The 14188-nt window shown below is 43.0% G+C and overlaps 1 protein-coding gene across 1 annotated transcript in view; it reads left to right on the top strand.

Annotated features, from left to right (window-relative positions):
• The window catches only part of eeig1a (estrogen-induced osteoclastogenesis regulator 1a), a 36802-nt gene extending 22888 nt beyond the window's left edge, over positions 1 to 13914 (top strand). Inside the window, exons 5-12 of the mRNA XM_069169332.1 lie at positions 277 to 393; positions 2567 to 2613; positions 3073 to 3224; positions 4466 to 4582; positions 7669 to 7864; positions 7948 to 8069; positions 9801 to 9870; positions 11051 to 13914. Of these exons, the coding sequence (XP_069025433.1) occupies positions 277 to 393; positions 2567 to 2613; positions 3073 to 3224; positions 4466 to 4582; positions 7669 to 7864; positions 7948 to 8069; positions 9801 to 9870; positions 11051 to 11096 (867 nt within the window). The 3' untranslated portion in view covers positions 11097 to 13914. The remainder of the gene's footprint in view (positions 1 to 276; positions 394 to 2566; positions 2614 to 3072; positions 3225 to 4465; positions 4583 to 7668; positions 7865 to 7947; positions 8070 to 9800; positions 9871 to 11050) is intronic.
• Positions 13915 to 14188: the final 274 nt, after the last annotated feature.

Here is a 14188-nt window from a genome sequence, read left to right as displayed (position 1 = left end):
TTAATGCAGGGTAAGAATCCACAGCTGTGTGACGCGGCTACACCTGCTCACAACTGTTCATTAAAGCAACTTAAAAAGTGCCGGTTTCCCTCTCGGCCCGGTTTGATGTCTGTTCAGATGCCGTGTGGTTTCTGCAGCCTGTCATGTGTGCTAAACGGTGGGTGTCGCAGGATTCTCTCTTTTTCTGAACACGAGCCAGAAATACAGAAGCGGTGAATGAAGGCCTCCATCAGTGCATCCAGAATTAACTCTGTTCAAACTCCTCTTCACCCCCAGCTGGGCTTCACGGACCTCAACATGGCAGAGTTCGCCGGGTCCGGTTCCACCGTGCGCTGCTGCCTGCTGGAGGGATACGACACCAAGAACACACGGCAGGACAACTCCATACTGAAGGCAAGAGGACGGGGCGTTCAGGGACCGACAATAACAGGGGACATTTTAATGAAAAGCCTGAAAGGAAGAAGTTACCTGTGGTAGAATTTAAATGTCAAACCGCCTCATGGTACACGCAAGAACTTCTGACGTGAAGTTTATAGCTTCCAGTTTCAGAACCAAGCTTCATCGTTAACTGTGACCTTTGACATTTCAACTTTTCATTGAATTTTCCCCACTCTGCAACATTTAGTCAGAAGCAGCAAGATTGGAAATCAATAATTTATTCCTTTGTCAACGTGAACGGCTTTTGTTGAAGTGCTTCTGTCGAAATGAAAATATGTTTCAGAACATTGATTGTAAAATAAGATGAAATAAGACTTCGTCGTCACAGCAGCTCCAGAATACAGGAAGGAAAGATAAAGAAAAGAAATTACAAATCCACATAAAATAAACATTTTAGAAAAGAAATGATTTTTAGAGAATGTAAAAAATAAAGACCAATGTATGAATACACTATTGACCTATACAGTGAAATGTTATTACAAATATTAACATATATATATAAATATATATCAGCTTCTAGGACTGGTTTAATTCGTTTTACGATGACTGATTAGAACCTGTTTTAAAAAGCCCTCTGAAATACTCAAAAGTCTTCAGCAGCTTCGTCGCTGTGACTCAATCTGATTAATCAAGTTCACTTTTAGTTCTTCTGTAATGAAAAGTTGGGTTTTCACTAAAAGCAGATCATAAACTAAATGTAAATGGAGTTGCAGCTAAAAACCTTTTTCAGTTTATTAAGTAAACTGCAGATCAGTTGTTTCATTTCGAGAATGGTTTAAAACAATTCAATTCAATTCAACTTTATTTATATAGCGCCAAATCACAACAGAGGTTATTTCATGGCACTTAACACATTAAAGTCCTTACAGCAAGACTTTACAAGACAAAACAACAACAGAAAATGTCTGAAGTCTTGTTCTCACACACCAACAGTCCAAAATGAAGTCACATCATTTTGGACCTTTACGTCATATATGACGAAGAAAACCTGGAAACACTTCATATTTGGATTATTGCTTAAAATGGATTCTTTTAATGAAACATAAAATGAGTGCTGACTCACCATATTAGCTCGAAATATAAAGAATGGCAGCTGAGGCCCGGAGATACGTTTCACTTGAAACTTTCAGATTTCTGAATAGAAGATTAGACTTTTATTTGTCCTCTAAAGGACACAAAGAGACACCCGTCTCCTCTTTCTGTTGTCTCTGCCCTTTTCTTTTTCGCCTTCAGCAGGATTGGACGGGTTGTTTATGTTTGTGTTCATGTCTAAAATGTCAAACACAAACAAGCTCCAGCTTGTTGTTTAACTCTTCTTGTGCGAGTCTGGCTTGACGCAAAAAACAAATCAAATCAGTTTGAAGACTTCAGGAACGCCAGATGAACATTTTTCACCATATTCTTTGGATGAATATAATGTTTAGTGATCAATAATGAAAACAAGACACGTTAGTCAGTGTTGATCACACAGCTGCAGATTTCAGAAGTTTATTGTCTCTGTGGGTTAAAGGAGGTTCTGCTCTTCACCGAGGAGTTGAGGAACTCCGCAGCGCCCCCCACAGGTCAGAAACACAAACGGCTGAGCCGAGACAGTCGCCAGTAAATCTGTCATCTGGTTCCTCTGGAAGACTTCTCACAGCGTCATTGAGCTTCTTCGGGCCTTTAGTTCATGTTTATTATCAAGCAAACAACAGCTGGTTGAGTGGAAACGTGTTAATTGTTACTCAAAAAGAGAAGGAAGTCGTTTTTGGAGTTGTTTGGCTGTCTAGTTTGAATCCTTATTTCAGACTCGAGCACGAAGTTCACAGAAGTGGTGAAAAGGCCAAGACGAGTTTATTTGTAAAGCACATTTCAACAACAAGGCAATTCAAACAGGACAAACATCAAGACATCAAGTCAAAGAAAAACAATTAAAAATGGATTAAAACATTAAAGTATACAAAACAAGCTAAAAGAGGATAAATACGTTCTTTTCTAAGACATCTCCTTGATTGAGCTGTAAAAAAGACTTTTCTGTCACTTTCACCATCTGAGCTGTTGCTTTTCTTTTAGATGTAGAAGATTTAAAAAAACAACTGGTAATTTTTATGAAAAAGTTGAAAGTGTTGTTGTGTTTTGTTTCTTGAAGGTGATCATCGGGATGACGCTCCTGTCTGGAGATCCATGTTTTAAAAGGTGAGTTGGACAACTTTCTTTTATTCCATGTTGACAGTAGTTTTCTGAAATGGTAGAACTTTGTATTCCCTTCTGGACTTTTCCTTCTCTGTGTTTGGTAGTTTGCTCCTCTGCATGGGTCTTGTATCAGTGTTTAAAAAAACCAACTATATTTCTGGAGCTAAAACTGGAGAATCTTCCATCCCGATAAACGACTGTATCTTCTACAGTACCGAGGAAAAGTGAAACTTGTGCCCAGATCTGTTTTTGTTGTAGGACTTCAGCATGTGTTTGAGTGCACAGGACTTTAATGTGTGTTGGACCAGACTCCTGAACGTCTCCTGTGACTCACTCTTCCCTCGGTCAATAACATCAATCTTATCTGAGCTTGCCAAACTCAGCTGAGCTGCACGTCTGTGCTCATCTAATCTGTCCAGACTGATACGCTGTGCTTTGCTTTTTGTGTTTTTACCCCCGCAGGCCTCCGAGCACAGCAAAGTCCATCTCCGTCCCCGGACAGGAACACACCCTGCAGCTGGACTGTAAGGGGGAGGGCACCGCCGAGCCGGGGCCGGCCGGAGGCGTCTCTCTGGGCCGAGCCCCGAAGCCTCGAGCCTCCATCGTCAGCTCCGGTACGACAAAGGAAATGATTATCTTAGTCGGGTGGACGTGTTTGTTTTAGTGTGAGAACATGTAGTTTGTGTCTGGTTCCACGTTTCATTGGAGCTGCAAACGGGCCGGACATGTTCTGTACAGTTGAACCAAGGAACAAGAACCAAACAATTTCTCTATGAAAAGATATGAAACCATCTACTTTATTGTTATTTTATGAACATAGATTCACGTGAGGTTTAAGTATAAAGACACCACACTTCAACTAGAAATAGAGACTTATGACATATTAACAACAGCTGTTTACATCTTTAAAAACAAACATACTGCAGTCAGTCTCTGTATGATGCAGAAAATGTCTTATTCTAAAAATACGTTCAACATCTATTGCATGACCATATTGCATCATTAATTAAATATTTTACTTTGTTCTCTCTTCTTTTAAGATAGAATATATGTAATAAAAAAAAGAGAAGATATGCAAGATATTGTTTGAGGAAACAACATTTTTACAGAGTATTTGAATGGATTAGTTGAACGTGTACAGATCTGATGAGAGGATTGAATTTTGATAACCAGTTTTGTCACTCGATTCAGAAGCAATAAAATAGTTTTGACTTCCAGGAAGGATTTGAAACAGAGTTTTAATCTGAGATGACAGATTTTAATTTCCTCATTGTCACTGTTCAACTGACAGTTTTAACTTCAAAAAAACTGAAAGGTTTTTAATAATCAATATAATATTGTAAATGACCTTCCAATGTTAAAGTGCCCTGAGATGACTTATGTTTTCGCGTTCTGTGAATAAAACTGAACAAAATGGAAAATTTAAAACATGCATCTCACAGAAATGATATCAAATAAATCCAAATTATACATCAGTTAAGGGTTTTTTTGTAGATTTTGGCCCGAACTAAAAACTATATTTTAGAGTTCACTTTTTATGCATTAAAAACGACATTAGCTGATGATGTCGACGATTCGTTCAGTTTGAACTGAAATGAAAAATGACACCCAGGTTGTTGTTTTTTAAACGGTTTAAAAATGTGAGCGAGTTTTCTGCACCGACACCTCGAGCTCAGGACGTTCTGCAAAACACTTTCTCGTGAGAAAACAGATTCTCAGCCAAGAGCCAGACACGTCCAAGAAATATTCAAGTGGAGTGAAAATCTAATATCTGCATCTCTTTATTTCTGATCTTGTAGAGATATTATAATTGATGATAAATACATAGGAGCCGATAACTGGCGTTTTCCTTCAGGTCTGCTGGAGGAATCTGAAGTGAACCAGAACCAGAACCTGTCCAGCCCAGCAGAAGTCTTCCTCTCCGGTCACTCTCGTAACTCCAGCTACGCCAGCCAGCAGAGCAAAATCTCCGGTACGACGTTCACCAGCGCTCCTTTTCTCTTTTTATATTCCAGAGTCAGACATTTAACAGCTGCTGTGATTTTTATTTTCATTTTTAATGATACTTTTCTTTTAAGTTGACAGACATTTAGAATTGTTTAGTTTTGTGACGTTCATAAACACTTCCTTGAAGCTATTATTGGACATTTAATTTAAATAAATCTATTTACATTATTGTGTTCTGTTTACTTTTATTGTTGCATCTACAGAATTTAACAACAAATTGGATGAAAGCTTTTATTGTGGTTATTTCGCTGGTTTGTGCATCTGATGTGAAATCAAATAATTTTATTTAATATTGTTTATTTTTCATCAACCTGCATATGAAGCTTCAGACAGCTGCACTTAACTCCACTGAGTGTTTCTTCTTCTTCTCAGTAATTACTGCAGATTTCAGCCTTTTGATTAATAACAGACCAAAATAGAAACACAGAAGTTTGAGTTAACAAAGTGACTTTACTTTTTACTAGAATCAGAATCTAATGATTACAGTGACTCAGATAAAACACATGACATGAACAGAGTTATTTATCCAAAGCTGCTCCTCTGTCTCCTCTGTTGTCTCCTGTCCTTTCCCCTCTCTTGTCTCCTCTCTTGTCTCCTCTGATGTCTCCTCTGTCGTCTCATCCCTTGTCTCCTCTGATGTCTCCTCTGTCGTCACCTCTATTGTCTCCTCTGTTGCTACTCTGATGTCCCCTCTGATGTCTCCTCTAATGTCTCCTCTCTTGTCTCCGCTCTCGTCTCCTCTGTCGTCTCCTCTGTCGTCTCCTCTGTAGTCACATCTCTTGTCTCCTCTGTCATCGACTCTGATCTTTCCTCTGTGGTCTCCTCTCTGGTCTCCTCTGTCGTCTCCTCTGTCGTCCCCTCTGATGTCTCCTCTCTTGTCTCCTCTGTCGTCTCCTCTCTTGTCTCCTCTCTTGTGTCCTCTGTTGTCCCCTCTGATGTCTCCTCTCTTGTCTCCTCTGATGTCTCCTCTGTCGTCTCCTCTCTTGTCTCCTCTGTCGTCCCCTCTGATGTCTCCTCTCTTGTCTCCTCTGATGTCTCCTCTCTTGTCTATTCTGTCGTATCCTCTGATGTCTCCTCTCTTGTCTCCTCTGATGTCTCCTCTGTCGTCTCCTCTCTTGTCTCCTCTGTCATCCCCTCTGATGTCTCCTCTCTTGTCTCCTCTGATGTCTCCTCTCTTGTCTATTCTGTTGTATCCTCTGATGTCTCCTCTGTTGTCTCCTCTCTTGTCTCCTCTGTCGTCCCCTCTGATGTCTCATCACTTGTCTCCTCTGATGTCTCCTCTCTTGTCTCCTCTGATGCCTCCTCTGTCGTCTCCTCTCTTGTCTCCTCTCTTGTGTCCTCTGTCGTCCCCTCTGATGTCTCCTCTCTTGTCTCCTCTGATGTCTCCTCTGTCGTCTCCTCTCTTGTCTCCTCTGTCGTCCCCTCTGATGTCTCCTCTCTTGTCTCCTCTGTCGTCTCCTCTGATGCCTCCTCTGTCGTCTCCTCTCTTGTCTCCTCTGTTGCTACTCTGATGTCCCCTCTGATGTCTCCTCTAATGTCTCCTCTCTTGTCTCTGCTCTCGTCTCCTCTGTCGTCTCCTCTGTCGTCTCCTCTGATGTCTCCTCTGTCGTCTCCTCTGTTGTCTCCTCCGTCTCCTCTGTTGTCTCCTCCGTCTCCTCTGTAGTCACATCTCTTGTCTCCTCTGTCATCGACTCTGATCTTTCCTCTGTGGTCTCCTCTCTGGTCTCCTCTGTCGTCTCCTCTCTTGTCTCCTCTGTCGTCCCCTCTGATGTCTCCTCTCTTGTCTCCTCTGTCGTCTCCTCTCTTGTCTCCTCTGTCGTCCCCTCTGATGTCTCCTCTCTTGTCTCCTCTGTCGTCTCCTCTCTTGTCTTCTCCGTCGTCCCCTCTGATGTCTCATCTCTTGTCTCCTCTGATGTCTCCTCTCTTGTCTCCTCTGTCGTCTCCTCTCTTGTCTCCTCTCTTGTGTCCTCTGATGTCTCCTCTCTTGTCTCCTCTGTCGTCTCCTCTCTTGTCTCCTCTGTCGTCCCCTCTGATGTCTCCTCTCTTGTCTCCTCTGATGTCTCCTCTCTTGTCTATTCTGTCGTATCCTCTGATGTCTCCTCTCTTGTCTCCTCTGATGTCTCCTCTGTCGTCTCCTCTGTCGTCTCCTCTCTTGTCTCCTCTGTCATCCCCTCTGATGTCTCCTCTCTTGTCTCCTCTGATGTCTCCTCTCTTGTCTATTCTGTCGTATCCTCTGATGTCTCCTCTGTTGTCTCCTCTCTTGTCTCCTCTGTCGTCCCCTCTGATGTCTCCTCTCTTGTCTCCTCTGTCGTCTCCTCTCTTGTCTCCTCCGTCGTCCCCTCTGATGTCTCATCTCTTGTCTCCTCTGATGTCTCCTCTCTTGTCTCCTCTGTCGTCTCCTCTGATGCCTCCTCTGTCGTCTCCTCTCTTGTCTCCTCTCTTGTGTCCTCTGTCGTCCCCTCTGATGTCTCCTCTCTTGTCTCCTCTGTCGTCCCCTCTGATGTCTCCTCTCTTGTCTCCTCTTATGTCTCCTCTGTCGTCTCCTCTCTTGTCTCCTCTGTCGTCCCCTCTGATGTCTCCTCTCTTATCTCCTCTGATGTCTCCTCTTTCGTCTCCTCTGATGTCTCCTCTGATGTCTCCTCTCTTGTCTCCTCTTATGTCTCCTCTGTCGTCTCCTCTCTTGTCTCCTCTGTCGTCCCCTCTGATGTCTCCTCTCTTATCTCCTCTGATGCCTCCTCTGTCGTCTCCTCTCTTGTCTCCTCTCTTGTGTCCTCTGATGTCTCCTCTCTTGTCTCCTCTGTCGTCTCCTCTCTTGTCTCCTCTGTCGTCCCCTCTGATGTCTCCTCTCTTGTCTCCTCTGATGTCTCCTCTCTTGTCTCCTCTGTCGTCCCCTCTGATGTCTCCTCTCTTGTCTCCTCTTATGTCTCCTCTGTCGTCTCCTCTCTTGTCTCCTCTGTCGTCCCCTCTGATGTCTCCTCTCTTATCTCCTCTGATGTCTCCTCTTTCGTCTCCTCTGATGTCTCCTCTGATGCCTCCTCTCTTGTCCTCCAGGCTACAGCACCGAGCACTCCTGCTCCTCCAGCCTGTCGGACCTCACTCATCGCAGGAACACCTCGACAGGAAGCAGCACCTCGGGGGGCGTGGCCTTCAGCGGTGACACACCTCCGGACGGTGATAAGGACGCCGGACGTCCAGAGAGACCTCCTCGTCCCCCGCGGCCCGTCTTACCCCTGAGCAGACCTGCCAGGTACGGACACAGAGGACGGCTGTCCAGTCGCGGGACCACTTGTGGTGGAGTCCTGCTCAGCCTCCGTGTTTGTTGTGTTTCAGGAGGAAGCAGGACTCGGTGGAGAGCCACCCCTCCTGGGTGAACGACACTCGCATGGATGCCGACGACATCGTGGAGAAAATCGTCCAAAGCCAAAACTTTGCAGATATCAACCACACTGAAGGTACAGAGGGAGAGTGGAGTGACAGCCGCCAGATGTTTTACTGAGGGAATTATTCAAACTCTTTTCCAGACAGTGATCATCTTTTCCACCAAGTCCTTGAATATAGTTTCCATTTATTAAGATATGTCTTTCTTTAATCGCGTTATTTATCGTGTTTCCTGTTTTGCGCGAGTGGTTTTATCTTCTTTATGTTCGTTAACAAATGGCAACCACTTAAATAATGATGAGCTGTTTCTTGTAGCCGCTGAGGAATACAAACATGATGGGAAAATGTACATTTCAAGAACTTTGGCTCCAAAATGATGAATTTAAAGACTGGGTGATAAAAACAGATGACAGAAAAGCTAAATGTGAAGTTTGTAAAACTACTACAGATCTCTCCGGTATAGCAGAGCCCTTCGCAGCCACACCAACGTACTGCACAAAGCTCAGTGTGTTTATAAGGCCGCCCAGTTGTGTGTGATCGTAATTGTGCAGGAGGTTTAAGATTTGTACTGAAAAGGCCTGTTTTTCTGTTCATCATAGGTCGTTGAGTTTCAGCTTTTTAGTCAGTGAAAAGTCTGTCAGTGATAACGGAGCTCCACGTAAAACTGGTGTGTGTTTCTATTATAAAAACCGTGACAGTATTTACAACAGATCAGAGATGTGATCCAGTGTTTGCTTTGCAGCGTTACACAAATGGAGCTGACGCAACAACGCTGAAGGGTTTAGTTACACAAGAGAGTTAGAAACCTGTTGAAACTAAGAAACACCACACAGACCAACTTGAAAATCCTCCGTTAGATCATAAATCACAATAACTCCTGAACCAACGGTGACTCTGGGAGTTTTATTGGAGCTGAAATCTGGAAGGTTTTGATGGTTATTATCTGCCATCATTCCTCGTTCGGTCAGTAAACATAAAAAAGAATCTGAAGTGAAGGTAACGGTTGATTGCACCTTTAAGAACATTTTAAACCACAGACTGAATATAAAAGAGTTCGTAGCTTCAGGTCTGTAAAATGGTTCCGATCCAGAAGTGTCTTCAGCTGCAATACCAGCGAGTGCCACTAGAGGTCGGCTCCAAAAAGCCTCCGGCTCCATAGACTCCCATTCAACTTCTCTCATCAAATCCAAAGTGAATAAAATGTGTCCATCAGTTATCTCGGTGTTGTTAGCTAAAGTCACTCCTTCTTATTAGTTTTCTGGAGGTCCATCTGAAAATAATCCCTCATTCATTAGAAAAGAAGATTCAAGAAGACCTGTTTTTGGGGGCGTGTCTGTTTGATTGACAGGCCTGCGGTGCAGTCAGGTTACAGCTATCGGTGGGCGGGACGTAGTATCGTCAGGTTTCCGATCAGATCGGTCAGATCCACCGCTGGCTCCTCCCCCAGCTCGTCCAAATATGGTCACTTCCTGCTCCAAACCGCTCCGAACTAACAAGATGGTGACGGACAGAATCTGAACTGGAGGATTCATAACGTTCACAAACCAACGATGACATCACTGGTGGTTGATGACATCACTGCTGGTTGATGACATCACTGATGGTTGATGACATCACTGATGGTTTAAACACTGTAAATCTGAATAGTTTAAATGTTTTTTGTTTTAATTTTATAACAGAAAGAGAGTTCTTGGTGAACAGAGGTATTAAACTGAGCTCCATCCTTTCGTCTGTGTTTTGTCTGTTGATTTCTGGTGGTTTCTTTCAGCAGCAGCTCACTCGGTGTCCGTGTTTCTGTCTTTCAGACAGTAACCTGCGTCTGTTCGTCAACAGAGATGGAACCACGGCGCTCAGCGGCATCCGGCTCGGCAACAGGTGAGCGGCTCGGCTCTCCTCGTTTCTGTCTGTGTGCCGCTCTCGCTTCCTCTTTTCCTTTCTCACTTTCACTTTACTGAGTTTTACTCACAGAAGCAGAAACTATTCAAGCCGATGTTTTGTTCCGTACTATTGGCGACGTTGTTGATATTCAAAACATTCATTTTTGGTGCATTGAAAGAACTGAAAAGTGAAAGAGTGACAAGCTAACACTGTAAAAATAGATTTTATTTATTTATTTGATCCTGAATTGAAGCAGGCAGTCTCATGAAGACAGACCTGCGTACACAAAGGAAACCGTGTACACATCCCCTGGAAGCAGCAGGAGTTCCCCTGAAAGCCTTTCTGTGACAGATTCAGCTCTAAATAATCCTGTGATTTTCTACACAATAACGTTCCTGAAAAAATAACAGGAGTAAAAATGTCAGTGTTGTGTGTTAATTCATTCATTACGTATCAATTATAAAAGGATCGCAGGCTGCAGTTTAATCAGCACGCTGCACTCTGAACCTCCGCTCACCCCATCTTCCTCGTCCTCGTCCTCCTTCTCCTTCTCCTCCTCCTCCTCCTCGTCCTCGTCCTCCTCGTCCTCCTCGTCCTCGTCCTCGTCCTCCTCCTCCTCCTCCTCGTCCTCGTCCTCATCCTCATCCTCATCCTCATCCTCGTCCTCCTCTTCCAAAGTATGGAACGGCAGTGGAAGTTAAGAGACAGAAGAGACGGGACTCTCCCGACTTGCTCATACAGTTTAAATACAGACACACACGTTACATATGTGGAGGCCTTTTATATACGATGGAAGGACGAGGGAGGACTTCATCACCTGAATGGATCTCGGAATAGAAATGCACTCTGTCACTATATTAAAGGACAAATACTCTTAAATAAGGATGTAAACTGTGCAACAGAACAAACTCTGCTTCCTTTTACAATCACGTTAAACAGATCAGACAGACTGACCGTCCTCATTACTGCCCTTCTGTAGGAGTGAAGACAGCACACCAACACCGATGTAAGATTTGACTTGATCAAATATAGAAAACAATGGAGGCAGGAGTCTGATGACATGAAACTACAAGAACAAAGTAGTGATCGTTACAGAGGAGTGAAATGTCCGTTAAATCTTCCTCTGTGTATGAAACACAAACACTCCCGTGACTCTTGTGTGTGTGGATCCCTGCAGGGTGTCTGCAGGTGGCTACGAGCCCGTGGTGATCGAGAGCCACTGAAGGAGCAGCAGGAGCGGCGACCTGTCGTCCCGGCGACCCCCGTCGTCCCGGCGACCCCCGTCGTCCCGGCGACCACCAGATCGTCTCTGTCTGCTGTCCCGCCGGTTTTCCTGGAGCTTCAGCTGGTTCTGACGCCGTGAGAGGAAAACCTCGTCAGTTTGCACTTTATGTGAGATTCATGGCAGTTCTCGTCTGGACTCTGTTCACGTGTGTTTACGCGTGTTCACGCGTGTTTTCATGTGTTCACACGTGTTCTCCCGTGTTCTCCCATGTTCATGTTTTTTCCCGTGTTTCCGTGTTCTCCCGTGTTCTCCCGTGTTCTCCCAGGTTCTCCTGTGGTCACGTGTTTGTCATGTTGAAGTTGTGGATGTTTCTCAGAATGTTTCTGGTGAGTTGTCAGATTTCTGCAACAACAACAGTTTTAACATTTCTACCAGTCCGGATGTTTCAAGCTCCATTTCCCCCCAAAGACTGACGTCTTGGTTTCTCTCTCTTTGTTTAACCTCCATCTTTCTTTTCCCGTTTCTCTACAACATGCAGTTCATTTTGTTTTTTCCAGCTGTGAACACAACGACGTGAACTCCCCCGTAGAAACATTCACTGAAACACAATAAGAAGTCGTGTGTGAGAGATGAAACTACGTGAGGCTGGTGTTAATACAGTCGGTGACAGCTGGACTTCATCACTGGAGATGTATGAACGATGATGCTTTCGTTTTAAATCTCCTCTCAAACAAACTGACCAGTTTACATCGAGCTTGAACTTTTTTCCTTTTAAATTCTGTAAAAACAAAATCTCCATTTTTTAAAAAGTTCACAGCCAAACAGGAACTTTCGGTGCAGTTTCCATGTTCATTACATCATAGTGAAGCCTGACTGAGGTGTTTGATGTTCATTACATCATAGTGAAGCCTGACTGAGGTGTTTGATGTTCATTACATCATAGTGAAGCCTGACTGAGGTGTTTGATGTTCATTACATCATAGTGAAGCCTGACTGAGGTGTTTGATGTTCATTACATCATAGTGAAGCCTGACTGAGGTGTTTGATGTTCATTACATCATAGTGAAGCCTGACTGAGGTGTTTGATGTTCATTACATCATAGTGAAGCCTGACTGAGGTGTTTGATGTTCATTACATCATAGTGAAGCCTGACTGAGGTGTTTGACATCACATCCAGCTGAATGTGATCGAGGGTTCAGAGAACCACTGAAACACTTGGTTTTGTTTGTCTTTTAGTTTGAAGCTGTTGTCCCTGTCGATCGGGGACATCAGTGAAGCGCTCTGAGTTTCTCTTAGATGAACCCCGAACACTGTGAGATCACAGAGTTCGTGATGGTGAGGAGAGAAATCCTTTCCTTTGTTTTGACTGTCTCTGTTATAACTTCCAGGTGAACTGTTGTTGCTCCATCTCCTCCGTTTGAGAAACACTCACTCTGTGGTACAAACTGTTCTTCACTCACCGAGAGAAAGAAAGAAAAGGTTCCTGCAGCGGCTCCGACTGTAAGCGTCTCTGTCGCCCCCTGGTGGAGCGACGGGTCGGAGTCGGGGCCCTTTGGTGTTTACGAGGATGTTTACTTGGAGTCAGACGGATTTGTTTACTGCCGTCTTCTAATAAACAAACACCAAAGAGGCAGAACAACGTGAGGAGTCCAAACACAGCAGAGAAATGATCATGTTGGTAACCAGCTGGCTGGTTCTCAGCTTTTTGTTGTTTGTTTGTTTGTTTGTTTGTTTGTTTGTTTGTTTTATAGTCACATTTTCTGTCCAAACTTTTCCAACTCCAGATGAAACAAGGAAGCATTTGATCATGTTTAGAGTCTGAAAATCTTGTAAAACAGCTGATGAAGCTGTGACTGGGGACAAATATTAGATCTCAGTTTCACAAAACTAAGATCTTGTCAAATTGATCTTTTAATTGGATTTACAGATTAAACGATACGTTGATTGACAGAAACGTTTGTGATCATCAGTTCATCCCTTGTCAAGTACAAAAATGTCAAAACTTTGTTGGTTCCAGCTTCTCTTGCTGCCTTTCTTTGTTTTATATGAAAGTTTACTGAATATTTTCAAGTTTTGAGCCAAATAATCGTTTGAAGACGTCTCCTGGGACGAAACCTGAACCGTCTGATGTTCGGAGATATTAAAAGAGAAGGAGGAACGAATCCTCACCTGACCAGCAAACTAGTCACACTTGGGTTTGACAAAGAACTGATTATGACTGATTCATTTTCTGTAGAGAAACGAATTTACGTCAAAAGCAACAAAAATAATTCATTTGACAGAATATTTTCTGTTTACAATTTAAGAAACGGGATTTGAAGACTCTTTTTTTCTGTGGATGTTATTTAGTCACGTTCACGCTGGTTGGATCCAGCTCGTTATAAACTGAATCACTCGTCTGCACACGAGCCTGCTTTGTACTCTGCAGTATGATTATTAATCACACGGTTAGTTATTCTCACATTTTGGGGTTGAACCACTGAGAGTATATCTTTAGATTTTGGGTTTACGTCACCGCAGCCTTTTTCTATTCTCTTAAAGCATCTATTTATACATGTTTGATTTCTTAGTCTTTTTATTTTGGTCTGGAGGTTGGTTATAAGCTACGCACACAACTCGCCTCCCTCAGCTTTTTTTTCCCTTCTTTTTAGTAACTCTTAACAAATGATTATATTTTAACAAAGCTAGTATAACCTCAATTTATAGAAACTTGAGTTTGATGTGTTGGTTCCAAACACCATGTAGTTACTACAGTTTAGTTTCTGTTGGTATATTTCTGCAAAAGTGACTTCAACTCAATAAAAAGCTAATCGGAGTTTGTCTCTGTCTTTATTTTTCATGATTTAAATCACATCAGATATGTCCTCTAATATTTGTGAGAAATCAGTGTTTAAGTGGATTTTACATTCAACAGTTAAAGACATATTTGAATGTTGATTGTGATATTTTGTGGACTAAATAGCTTTAAATTTGACTGATTTGGGGAAAACACACTGGATACCAGACCATGATGTGGAGACTAAAGCTTGGAGAGTTCAGCGAGTTAATGAAATACAATTTAGGGATTTAGTCAACAGTTGATTTTCCAA

The sequence above is a fragment of the Embiotoca jacksoni genome, unplaced genomic scaffold, assembly GCF_022577435.1.
Source record: "Embiotoca jacksoni isolate LCO1_2020_lvr unplaced genomic scaffold, fEmbJac1.0.p SCAF_44, whole genome shotgun sequence".
Taxonomy (NCBI): domain Eukaryota; kingdom Metazoa; phylum Chordata; class Actinopteri; family Embiotocidae; genus Embiotoca; species Embiotoca jacksoni.
This window is presented reverse-complemented; position numbering and strand designations above follow the sequence as displayed.